Genomic DNA, 12,276 nt, shown 5'->3' on the forward strand with positions numbered 1-12,276 from the left:
AAAAAAAAAAAAAAAAAAAAAAAAAAAAAAAAAAACCATCTTCAAAAATCACAGATCTAGTCGAGAAACACATTGGAGAAGGCAACTGGCGAGGAGGGAGACAGTGGCAGCGCTTTTTGAAGAGCCGAGGATAAATGGTCAAAGACGATAGATAAAGCCTCATAAGAGATTAAAGGACTCAAAGAAAAAACTCTAGAGAGAGGAGTTCTCTCAAAGAGAGAAACTCAAAAAAGGGAAAAGGAAAGAGGTAAGGGGGACGAGGAGGAGGGAAACCAAATATCACCGTTGAATTTGAGATGCGATTTATTAACTTTTGATCTATTGGTAATTTTAAAAGTCATATCACATTTGAAATGACTTTAGGAGGACTATAAGAAGACTTTTAGCATTACTCTTGATCATTATTGAATTTTGATTAAATGATGATTTTAAAAGACATTTCATTTTTGTAGTGACACAAAAGGAACTTATAAAGTTACATGATTAGCAGAACTACGATTCCTTATAAAGTTACACGATTAGTAGAACTACGAAGAAAATCCAATTTTTTTCCTCATGGCATTAGAGTTAAAGAGGACCTAGTACAAAACGGAAAGATTTTGTTATTAAAAAAAACAAAAATCCAATGATTTAATCCAAATAAAATGAAAACCTACAATCTAAAGATGACTTTCTCTAAATAACTTCTTGATTTTTCCAACCACAATTCTTGCTTTGTTGGAATTATGGTAAAGAGTTTAAAAAGTGATTTTAGTAAATAAATAAATAATGTGTGAAGCAAAAATAAATCCATTTGGTAAAAGCTAAAAAAAGACATTTTTCGTTGTCTATAAAAAGCTCCAAAACAGCATTTTGAGAAAACTTGAAAATAAAACGTTTTTTGAAAAGCTCTTTCTGATTTTTCCTATTTTTCAAACCGTACCCTTCATAAAGAATATAAGCATCACTAACTAAGAGCCTGGGAATATTCCATTGAAAAACCCTGACAAACAAAAATTCATAGTTAATTTAATTATATCCCCAAGTTTTTCACATGCCCTCTAAATTCCAAGTGACCACTCAATCACATCTCGACAAGCAAACAAAATTATGTTTACAACCTTTTTCGCTTCTCGCTCCCAAACAAAACTCTAGTGTTTCGATTTTCCTTTCAAATTACATGGAAGCAAACAAAATCGGTTTGTCCTCTCTGTCCATCACTGTTAATCAATTTGGGCCGTGAATGAGAGTCCCCACAGAATTCAATGGAAGATGATACAGTAGCTAAATATGTCCAATGGAAGATAATTTAAATGCCCACACCACATGTTTCCCCAAGCTCTCATTCCCTCCCTTTTTTCCCATTCCATCACCATAAACGACACCGTGTCGTCCCCCCCCCCTCCCTCTCTTACCAACCCCCATTTTGTCCCACTGTACACTACCAAAATTATTTTCACTTGTATTCTAACAAAAAAAGAAAAGAGGGGGAACGAAATTAAAAAAAAGAAAAAAGAAAAAAACGAAATTAAAAAAAAAAAAAAAAAAAGTGGGCTCCATTTCTTCTCTTCTCCTCTCTCGTTGTTCCTGGAGAGTCGGGACTCGTTTCCCAATAAAGACGATGAGTACTAAGACTAAAGACTAGTCCGTTTGGTTACTCGATCTTGCTAATCCCAATCCGCTTCACCACGGCGTTCCTAACAGCTTCGGTCTGCAAATTACACAGCCCGTTCTGCTCAATCCCAGACATGTAATTCCTCACTTCCGTTCTGATCATTTCTTGCATCACGGACAAGAACTCGGTGCTGAAGAACGGCTTCTCGTACCCGTTCTGAGCTGCCACCGGAATTTGCTGCAGCGGTACCGGTGACTGCAACACTTGAGTGGGACTCGCAACCTGGTTGGATCCTGTGCCGTGGTTCGAGACCTCGCACAAATCCGATCCGGGCAGAGATAGGCACAGAGAGGTAGGCGGATCCGTATTGGAAGACGAGGCCTCAACATGCTGAGTCGGCGGAACCAGAGAGCTGGTCCGGGCCAAAGGTCTGAAGACGTGTGATGGTGACATGCCGGGCAAACTCGTATCGCTCAAATCGGATCCTGATGGGCTACTCGGGTTCAGGTACAGACCCGATATGGCGGTGCCCGAGACCGTACCGGCACCGACACTAGCCGATCTCTTGAGAGGCTGTTGCGCATGTGCGTCGTCGCTTAAATCATCGGTCATGGATGAGCATTTGCGCTTGAGGGTGGAATTCCAGTGGTTCTTGATGGCGTTATCTGTGCGACCATTGAGGAGGCGAGCGATGGTGGCCCACTTGTTGCCGAACCTGGCGTGGGCCCTGATGATGGTATCGTCCTCCTCCGCCGAGAAGGGTCGGTGCTCCACCTCCGGGGAGAGTTGGTTGCACCAGCGTAGACGGCAAGACTTGCCGGATCGACCAGGGATCGACTTGCTTATCAGAGACCAGTTTCTCGGGCCGTAGGTTTGGACGAGTCGCTGCAACGATTCGTCTTCCTCGGGGCTCCATGGACCTTTTATCCGATCCACATCCTTCCTTGTGGACGCCATGGAATGAAACCTCTAACCTTACTTTTGTGAAGAAAAAAAAAAAAGAAAAAGGAAAGCAATAAATAAAAGGTTTTCTTTAATTTCTAGGATATTTGAAATAAAAGATAATCGTCGGAAAATGGGTTTTGTGGGAGAGAGCTTGGGGGGGTGAGAGAGGCGGAGCCTCACCTTCTTCTTAGAGAGAGAAGGGTGATGTGAGAGTGAGAGGGTATATATAAGAGAGGATAACGATTACTGGTTGAGCCGGTGGTAGTGACCGGTCCTGGCCGTTGAGCGTTTGGGATTCTTCCAGGCAAGGCAGTTACTAGCATACAGCTGTCAACAGACACGCGTCGCCTCGTAGCCATTCCAGCGTACACGTATAATAATCACTCCCTCACTCGGTTCGTCTGAAAACTGACTTACGTACTGTTCCAACTATACACGACGTCAAATTCCCACCATAACCTTCTCCCCCGTTATTAAAAGACAACAGGATTGTAGATACACCATTTACTAAGTGGGCCTGCCTCTATATGAACAATCCCAATAACCAAAAATCTTTCCAATTTAATGAGATCACCCAGATTTTATAATACTAAATATGGCGTATACTATATCCTACAATAAATATGAATATATTTTCCTATAAAAAAGAATTGTATAAAACAATTACATATTTCAAATTAATAACAAGATTTTTTAGTTTTTTTTTTCTGTTTTTATTAATTGGCTATTTAATTTGTAGTTGTATAATTGTAAACTAAATTAACTGTTTAGCTAAAACAGAGCAGAAGAAAGAGGGGCTGAAATCCAAAAGTCGGGTAAACGGCCGTTTGGAAGTTAAAAGGGGAGGTTAAATTAAATTGAAAAGAAGAGCAAACGTGCGCTTAATGAGAAGAGTCTATTCAAAAATTAAAAGATACGGTTGGAGGGTGGATGGGAGGGAGCGGGATGACTTTGACCGAAGCCAGGCTGGAGAGCAATTTCGAGGAAGGGGATATTTTAAGAGATGAAAAGGACGCACGGAAGTGCTGAGCTGGCCCCTAACACGACAAAGTTCAGTAGCAGAATTGGGGGACGAACCGAACTGCTATCTTGTCAGTCCAGCCTGTCAAACCCACTCCCGCTCCACCAGTACCCCCAACGGCCTACTCCCTCCCACCGCCACGTGCCAGTCACGCACTCCTCCTCCCTCCCTGAACTGCCAAAACCGTCTCCACCGTCGTACAATTATCATACGCTATCTTGATTTCTTAGAAATTGTAAATTTTTTTAATTAAATGTAATATTTATTCTAAAAAAATTAGTTCACAGTTTGGCTTACAAATCGTGATTAGCGTGGCTTTTGTAGTCAACACGTTGTAATTAAAAATGAAAATTTTATGATTTAACCAATAGTAGAAAAGGTTGTCTACCATAAGCAAACTATCCCATTAATTATATATATCTTTGTTTTTTTTGGCATTATTTAATTAAGAATTACAGAATAGTGATTACTAGACATAATTAATGTCTGAATGTTTCTGTACCGCACATTCCATATCTTCTTTTTATTACTTACCAACCAAATACTCCATTATGAGATTTTTGGACCACATAAACATTATAATGATTTTAAATGTACATATTTGGATGTTCCTTTGACCTGAATATTATTAATAAGAAATCCAAATATTCTACAAAACGTAAAATCTATATATATTTATTTTTATGTGATATCAAAACACTTTTTTAAATAAATAACTTAAATGTATAGATAAAGTTTCATCCGAAATATTTTCAAGTTGCAAAAGAAAAAAAAATAAAAGGAGGGAGGGGAGGGTATTTGGGTAAACAAGTGGTGTGAGGGGCACGCACAAAGGTGCGTGGGAATAGAAATGGGAAGAGAAACGGAAAAAACGGAAAAGCGGGAAGAGGAAAGCAACAAAAACAGAAAGCAGAAAAGGAAGGAGAGTCCCAATCTTCAACATGCAGTCGTTACGGGGAAACAGCTGTATAGAGCTTATCCCACCCATACATACCCACTCTCACGTGCCACGCGCACCTATCTTTCACCTAACCCTGTCCTTTAGCCGTACCCGCACGTTTTTTGGAACTCATCACGTGACTTAGCCCTGCACACGTGTGCACCTCACGTGAGATATAGCTCCACAACTCTAGCGCTATAAAATTTGAGAAATACTTCTCACTCTAACTCTCTAACACTCACTTTCACTCTGACAATTTTAAATGTAAATTTTGTAATAGTGATTCATTTAAAATTTAATTATAACTTTTAATATCACGTCAAAAAATTGTAGTATGTGTAGTAATTTCTCGTACAATTTAATGTCTATGTTCTTTTTTTATGAGTGGAACAAGAAATTACAACAACAATCTAAAATAAAATAAGAAAATTACACAAACAAAAAAAGACAAAAAAAAAAAAACTATTTATTGCAGTAATTCATCCTATAGCTCTAAAAATGATCCTCAAATAGAAGAAACAAACGAGACTGTTGACTGTTGTTAGTGATGCTGTTTGTAATGATCAATGGCAGAAGTCGTGGGTGCAACAAGAGGCACCCACAAAATTTCTAGTTTTGGGCCAACTGAAAGAACAATTGAGAAAAATAAAAGATATACATCTACAATTAGTAAAAGAGCAACCACCACCACGGATTGAGAGACCAAAAACAACAAGGCCAGTGTACTTTGAGGTTCAAATTTGAATCTAGAACTTCCTGTATAGCAAAAAAAAGAGCCCGTGAAATTGAGGTAGAGAAGCTTCAAATCAACCAGAATAAGTTAAAAAGGGCAGTAATTCATGTAGAACACACGTAACAAAGCGGCACGTGGCATACACACGCTATGGCGGGCGGTGGTAGAAAGAAAAGAGGGATTATACATCCCTGGGCCAGTGTACTTTGAGGTTCAAATTTGAATCTAGAACTTCTTTTACAGCAAAAAAAAGAGCCTGTAAAATTGAGGTAGAGAAGCTTCAAATCAACCAAATAAGTTAAAAAGGGCAGTAACTCATGTAGAACACACGTAACAAAGCGGCACGTGGCATACACACGCTATGGCGGGCGGTGGTAGAAAGAAAAGAGGGATTATGCATCTATGGGTTCATTTGCATTATGCAGCTCTTCTAATGTGGTTCAGCATTGCTAGCTAGCTAGCAAGCATATATTTTGGTCCATGGATGAGAGAATCGCAGAGCATAGGATGGTCCCAAAGGTGGCAGGCTGGTGCTTTTGCAACCATTTTTGTGCCTTGGATCCTCACAATTATGCTCTTGTGGAGGTATTTTTTAGGACAATGGGTGGCATGGTGTCAGTCAACTAAGTCCTTGTGAAAGTACCACCTTTAACTACTCCAAAATTCCGATCACCCATGTAATAAAAAATGTTGATTAAGGAATGTGATTCTTATTATGCTGGGGAGCTCACATGGTTTAGAAAGAGGGAGGATGTTTCCTAGCAATGGAGCCCTTGATTCGGGAGTTGTGGCCACCAATATATTAGTATAAGAATCAAACAAATCTACATTGGATAATTATCATTTATAAACAAAAAAGCTAGTGTCATCAAACTCATCACCAATTCACATATGTAAGTGCAACACATGGGTATGGGTAATTTTGAAAAATTAATATATTTTTCTTCAAGTTAAGGATATAATTATTAACAGATGGAGGACATTGCAGTCTCAACGATAAATTAGTATGATATATTAACAAAAGATATAAATTAAGAAGACATTGTAAGTTATTTGATAGATATTGAAGGACTAAATGAGATGTAATTTCTCCTATTTTTATTGTACATATTACATGCCTATCTATAGGCTTTATAATTTTTTATTATTTTTCTTTTCTGATCATAGGCTCTCAAAAACTTAATTCCCTTAATTTTCTCTTTCCCCCTCTTTGAATAGAAAATAATAATAAACTTAATATGCCTATATATATTAACCCTAAAAACAATCAGAAAAAATGAAATAAAAGTGTATATTCTAAGAGTCAGAAAATGATATATAAATATAAAGATTGGGCCTACATCAGATTCTCTCATATCATATTTACATATTTCTGCATTTAAAAAATAAAAACATAATAGGAAATCATGATTGCTGTTTGCGATGCTGAATCATGGTAGGCTGGTACCACGTCTTTAAAGCACCGTAAAGAGGATGCATTCCATTCCCAATGTTCAGAATAATCAAAACTCAAGTATTTACGAACGAATGATTTCAAGTGAACCAACCGATAGAGATACACATGCCGGGTGCCCAACTGAAGAGAATTCTTTTTTTGAAAAATATATATATCATTCAATAAATGGTAGAAGGGTTACGCGGAACAAAGAGTTAAAACAATTGATGGGTTCTCGAATAACAAATTTAAACGAAAGAAATAGCGCTAGCTAGTTTGGGAAAAAAGAATGGGAAATCGGTGCGTTAATGATGACCTTCATGGAGTAAAAAATGTCCCGATCTTTTATACCTTAGACAAAAGTCAGGAATGGATCGCATAAAGCGATATAGCGTCAAAATAGAAGAGGGTAGAGGTGTGACCTTTGCGAGACCGTTCAACCCTACTCGAGCTTTTGTTACGTAAAAATGACAACCCCCAAGAAGGAGTTGAAGAGGGGGAGACACTATTGAACTTGGATTAACAAAATCTATTGTCGATGAGTGACACTCCATAAACAAAAATCTCCTCTATAGGGTAAAACAACAAGACCCCGGGAGACCATTACCAATAAACACGAAAAAGAAATGCAAAAGATAGAAGTAGAAAGACAAAACAAAAACCAACAACAAGAAGCTACTTAACACTTGGCATGGCAAAGACAGGCTGTGACGGTGGAATGCAAGATGTCATGGGCGTGAAAGCATGTGGTTGAGCCATCCCAATTTGGAGAAAGAGGTGGTCGGACCACCCCTTGCGTTTATTTACTTATTTATGTTTAATATTTAGTATTTTTTTTTATTGTAAATGAAATGCACATATCACATTGATTGATGATGACATGAATAGATTTTGTCAACTTTTCTAACGATATAAACCTAATTAAGAGTGTATAATCACTTTATAAATTCGGTGAGCTATTTGTCCAATCGAAATGCTATTTTGCATTTTCTAAATCCACACCAACAATTGACCAAGCTTTGTGATAAAAGCCAGCTGAGAACCCATCTAGGTCTGGTGCCATAATTCATAAAAAATAAATAAATAAATAAATAAAAACATGGTTTTCTTTATCTCTTTCTCATAAACTTGAACCCCCATACCTGCATTAATGCATTGATCAGGGAATCTAGTACTCTTTATCAACTATGACACTGAAACAGCTTTTGCTTCATCAAAAGTACTTGTGATTTGTCTGACCAACCAATTTCTTATAATACTCTTCTGCCACGCACCCTTATAATCTGGCTCAGATCTTCCGGCCACCTTAACCCCATTCTCATCCCATATAGAAAATTAATAATAAGATTCTTGAAATTTCTAACCTTGACCATCCTTTGAAAGTCTCCAAGGTTCAACCATCTATATATTGCGGGTTTTTTGCTTCAAAAAAGTCTCATTTATTTGCCTAGCAGATTCATGCATATTCATGCATACAAGCCCTCATTGCCATGAGAAGAAATAAACTACTCACTTCGAGCTTTTTCCAGCCCTTCTCTTGCCTTCAATATTTTTTGAAGTGTCGTAATTCAAGTTGACTTATTAATCCCAAGTACATGGAGTGATGATAGAGTTTACGCCGGCGTGCATCAGCAGTGATGCACGCCAGGCGTAATTTTTTTTAAAAAAAAATTAAAATAAGAACAAAAAAAAAAATTTACGCCTGGCGTGCATCACTGTTGATGCACGCCGGGCGTAAACTATATCATTACCCCAAATACATGTAATTCCTTTTCCTTGAGATATTTGATAATACAAATTTACAACTTTATATTATCATTTATTTTAAAATTTTAAATTAATAAAAAGAGGTAAATTTATTTATTTAATAAATACTTTAAAGATAATTAATTTACTTTTATCTGAAAAAATTATAAGACATCCTACTTATTGTTGACTATTGACTAATGTGCAATTGGACCGGACTCGGGAGTAGGCGGTTTCAAGCCGTAAACAAATTTCACTGTGCACTTTCTCTCTCTCGAATTATTGGGGTGCAGTTGTGTCACAAGATCCTACAAGATGGGACTTAATTTTATTTTATTTTTTCCTTTTTTCATTTATCACCCATTTATTTTTAATTTTTTTAAAAATCAACAATTACATATGCAACATCTACTATACAGATTTAATAATTAATTTTTTTTTAAAAAAAAATAGAAAATAACATTTCTCCTCGTATTTGTTAAACAACACACCACTCTCACACACTATTCACTTTTTATATCATATTATTTATTTTTTATTACTATTTAAATTAAAAAATTAGTATAAAACAAATTTTTTTTATTTTTTTATATCAATCATTAGTTTATTTATTGTAATTGTAAACAGTGTCTTGGAAAATGCTTGTTGTTTAACAAACGCCAAAGAATTAGAAACCCCATTTGTGCAATTTGTGCAATTTCGGCACTTGTGTTCCCAAATCCCAAGGCATGCAACGTGACACATGGACAAGCGTCGGAGGGGTAATAGAGCCTCAATGATGACGAGGAATCTGGCACGGGGATAGGGTGGGCCATGGGTTGATTTCGTCCGTTAACGAGTGACGTGGCCGGTACACTAACGGACCTAACCGAAGGAATTTGAAAATCTGGTGCAAACACGTCAGTTGGTGCCAGCTATAAGCCACTCTCGCCAGTTCCAAAAAGAATCATACTATTGGGATCCGCGTCGCGCGTGGGTCCCATACCATGATTTTCCGCTTCATGTATCTGCCGTACGATGTGACCTTCTGACGTATGACACATATTAACTGTTATTGATTTTGGGAAGAGAGCCACATCGTATTTCCTACACCTATTCATTTGTTTCTTCCCGCTCTACCTTTTTCTGGCGGTGCGTCTAGACTCACTCTAGACACCCTTTTTTGTAACAAAAGTCAAACCAAAACCTCCCCCCACCTGTTCCATTTAAGCGATAAGCTCATCATTTTACAATTTTCCTTTATGAAGTTATTGCTAATGTTTTTTTTTTATTTTTTAATTTAATATTATTATTTTTTTAATAAAATATGTTTAAAATTGTATTAAGAAATAGAATTTTTTTAAAAAAAAAAAAACTTCAATTTTAAACTTTTATCAAAAATGTGTTTTTGTCTCTCTTTTTTTTTTTGGAATAAAAAAGTTAAAAAAATACTTTGAATGTTTTTTATCAAACACGTCAGCTTTTGACATTTTTTCTTATTTTTGATAGTTTGAGAAGACATTAACTATAGATAATAATTTGACTAAAACATGTGTATTTTTTCCTTAATTAACAAAATCCTCAAACTAACAACTAATTTACAATGTTATTACAAACTATCAATTGCATCAATGTCTATCTTTAACTATCAAAAATTTACAATTTAATCCTTTTGTCCTGCAAAAAAACAACAATGTTACTAAAAATTCTTAAAAAAAAAAAAACAAATACTCTAATAGATTCAAGAAAAAAATAAAAAAATTGTTTAAGAGAATTTTTTCATTTTTTATACAAAGAGAACATTACAATATTTTGGGAAGAACATTAATGCAATGTTTAGTTCAAAAACATTACAAATGGAATATTTGTTTTGAGGGGACTGACTTTCAAGTTCTATAGCACAAAGAGCTGCAACTGCCTCTGCAGTGGTTGGGTCATAAACCGTCGCTGTATTATTGATGTGATATAAAAGTCAAATGAGATTTAATTTTTTTTGTGAAAAGAAAAATAAAATAAAAAAATAAAATTGTTTGGTAATAGAAAATAAAGAATTTAGAAAAATAAAAAATAAAAAAAATAGAGTGAAGTGTGTTAGTGTGAAAGGGTATAAATTCGGCTCTCTTGTCATTTAAAAGTTTCTTTTATTACAATGTGAAAAGTATCTATAAAACTAAAAACTTGATAGACTCATGGACAGTTGAAAAGACCAATGGATACTTTTTTTTTGGTAACCGGAAATCTCTCATCAATCTAAACATCCTTCCCAACTTTAATCAATCCAACTGGCAAAGCAAGCTTGGAAAGGCTTGCAAGAAATGCCATTCAATTTGGTCTTTTTTTATTTATTTATTGTTATTATTATTATTATTATTATTATTTTATAGGAGATTCGAACTACTAACTTATATTTAATAAAACGTGGTCTACAATTGATTAAGTTATTCCTTGAAAACTGTTGTTGCAATTATTATTGTTATTGTTAATTATAAAATAAAAATTAAAAAAATAATCTCTTTCTGAATAGAGGAAAAACAAATGCTTCAAATATCTCTCGAATGCCGAGTTAATCTGCCACAATTGATTTGTTGCTTTGAAAATCACTTGGTTGGTATTTTTTATTCAATATTTTTAATATATATATATATACACACTAATGTTCATAAGTTACGAGAACTGTCAACTTTAAATTTCTTTAATGCAGGTGTGAATTAAGATCCCTCACTTTTAGTATTTTTTTTTTTTTTTTACACCACCCCCTCACTCTTAGTTGAATAAAAAATCAAAGTTGTATTCTTAGGCATCACATTGGTCCAATAATAGGAACTAGTGGTCGAGCAGGAAATACTCTTATTAAATTTACGAACAGTTTCCCCTCCTCACTAAAAGCTCTCATATAATTACCAGCATTTCATAATGCATTTATATATAAGATTGATCGTGTATATATATATATATATATATATTTGTATTATTGGTCTCTACATATAAAGTCAGGGGTGGAGGAAGGGGGATTCTATTGTCCTATATTGGTTATGGGTGTGTATTTGTATTATTGGTCTCTACATATAAAGCCAGGGGCGGAGGGAGGAGGGTTAGGGGGACATTTGCCTCCTCTCAACCCCAAAAATTATCCTTACGGGGGCAAGAGAAGAGGATGTTTTCTAGTTTCAGATTTTAGACTTCAATAGTTTTAGAGGTGAATTTTATAAAGTTAGGTTTGACACATAAACTTATGAAAAAAGTAGATTAAAACACGGCGTTTAAAATTGTAAGGTAAACGCAAAGTTTTATTAAAGCACTATTTATTACACGCACAGTTTCATTTAAACTTGAGAAATGGAAAATTCAAAACCTTTAAAACGCAACCTTTAGCCATTTAGAGTGAATAGTGATTATTCCTTTTTTTTTTTTTTTGGTGAGACGAGAGACTTGAGACTAGAGTGAGGTGATTTTGTCTTTTTCTGATTTTTATTTTTCTTTTCCTTTAATGCTTTACAGGAAATGGAAAGAGACAAATTTTTTAATGTTAAAAAGTAGAAAAATGTTAGGCTTGTAAACAAATTTTACAATATGATGAGGCACAATATAACATAATTAATTATGTTATGTCACATCATGTTGTAAAAGGGTTATTTAAAAAAATTTTAAAAAAAAAAATTGTTTGTAAGCTTAACATTCATGAGAAAAGTAATTTAGTAGCATTTAAAAAAAAAAAAAAAAAAAAAGTACCTTAGTCAAATTACACACACATATAAGGGTGATTTCAAAATTCACAAAATTTGAACAAGTTTAAGAAAATATAAGTGCCATAGTGATTTCAGTATTTATATTTGTAATTTGCAAATTTGAGTTAGTCAAATTTCTCTTTTATAAGCCGTTAAAC

The 12,276-nt window shown here is 35.1% G+C and overlaps 1 protein-coding gene across 1 annotated transcript; it reads right to left on the bottom strand.

Annotated features, from left to right (window-relative positions):
* Positions 1–1,039: 1,039 nt before the first annotated feature.
* On the bottom strand, positions 1,040–2,717 carry LOC132184841 (transcription factor MYB44). Its single transcript, XM_059598619.2, has one exon. It carries the CDS (start codon positions 2,549–2,551, stop codon positions 1,634–1,636), a length of 918 nt encoding a protein of 305 aa, XP_059454602.1. The 5' UTR covers positions 2,552–2,717; the 3' UTR covers positions 1,040–1,633.
* Between the last annotated feature and the right edge of the window lie 9,559 nt (positions 2,718–12,276).

The sequence above is a fragment of the Corylus avellana genome, chromosome 7, assembly GCF_965113065.1.
Source record: "Corylus avellana chromosome 7, dhCorAvel1.hap1.2, whole genome shotgun sequence".
Taxonomy (NCBI): domain Eukaryota; kingdom Viridiplantae; phylum Streptophyta; class Magnoliopsida; order Fagales; family Betulaceae; genus Corylus; species Corylus avellana.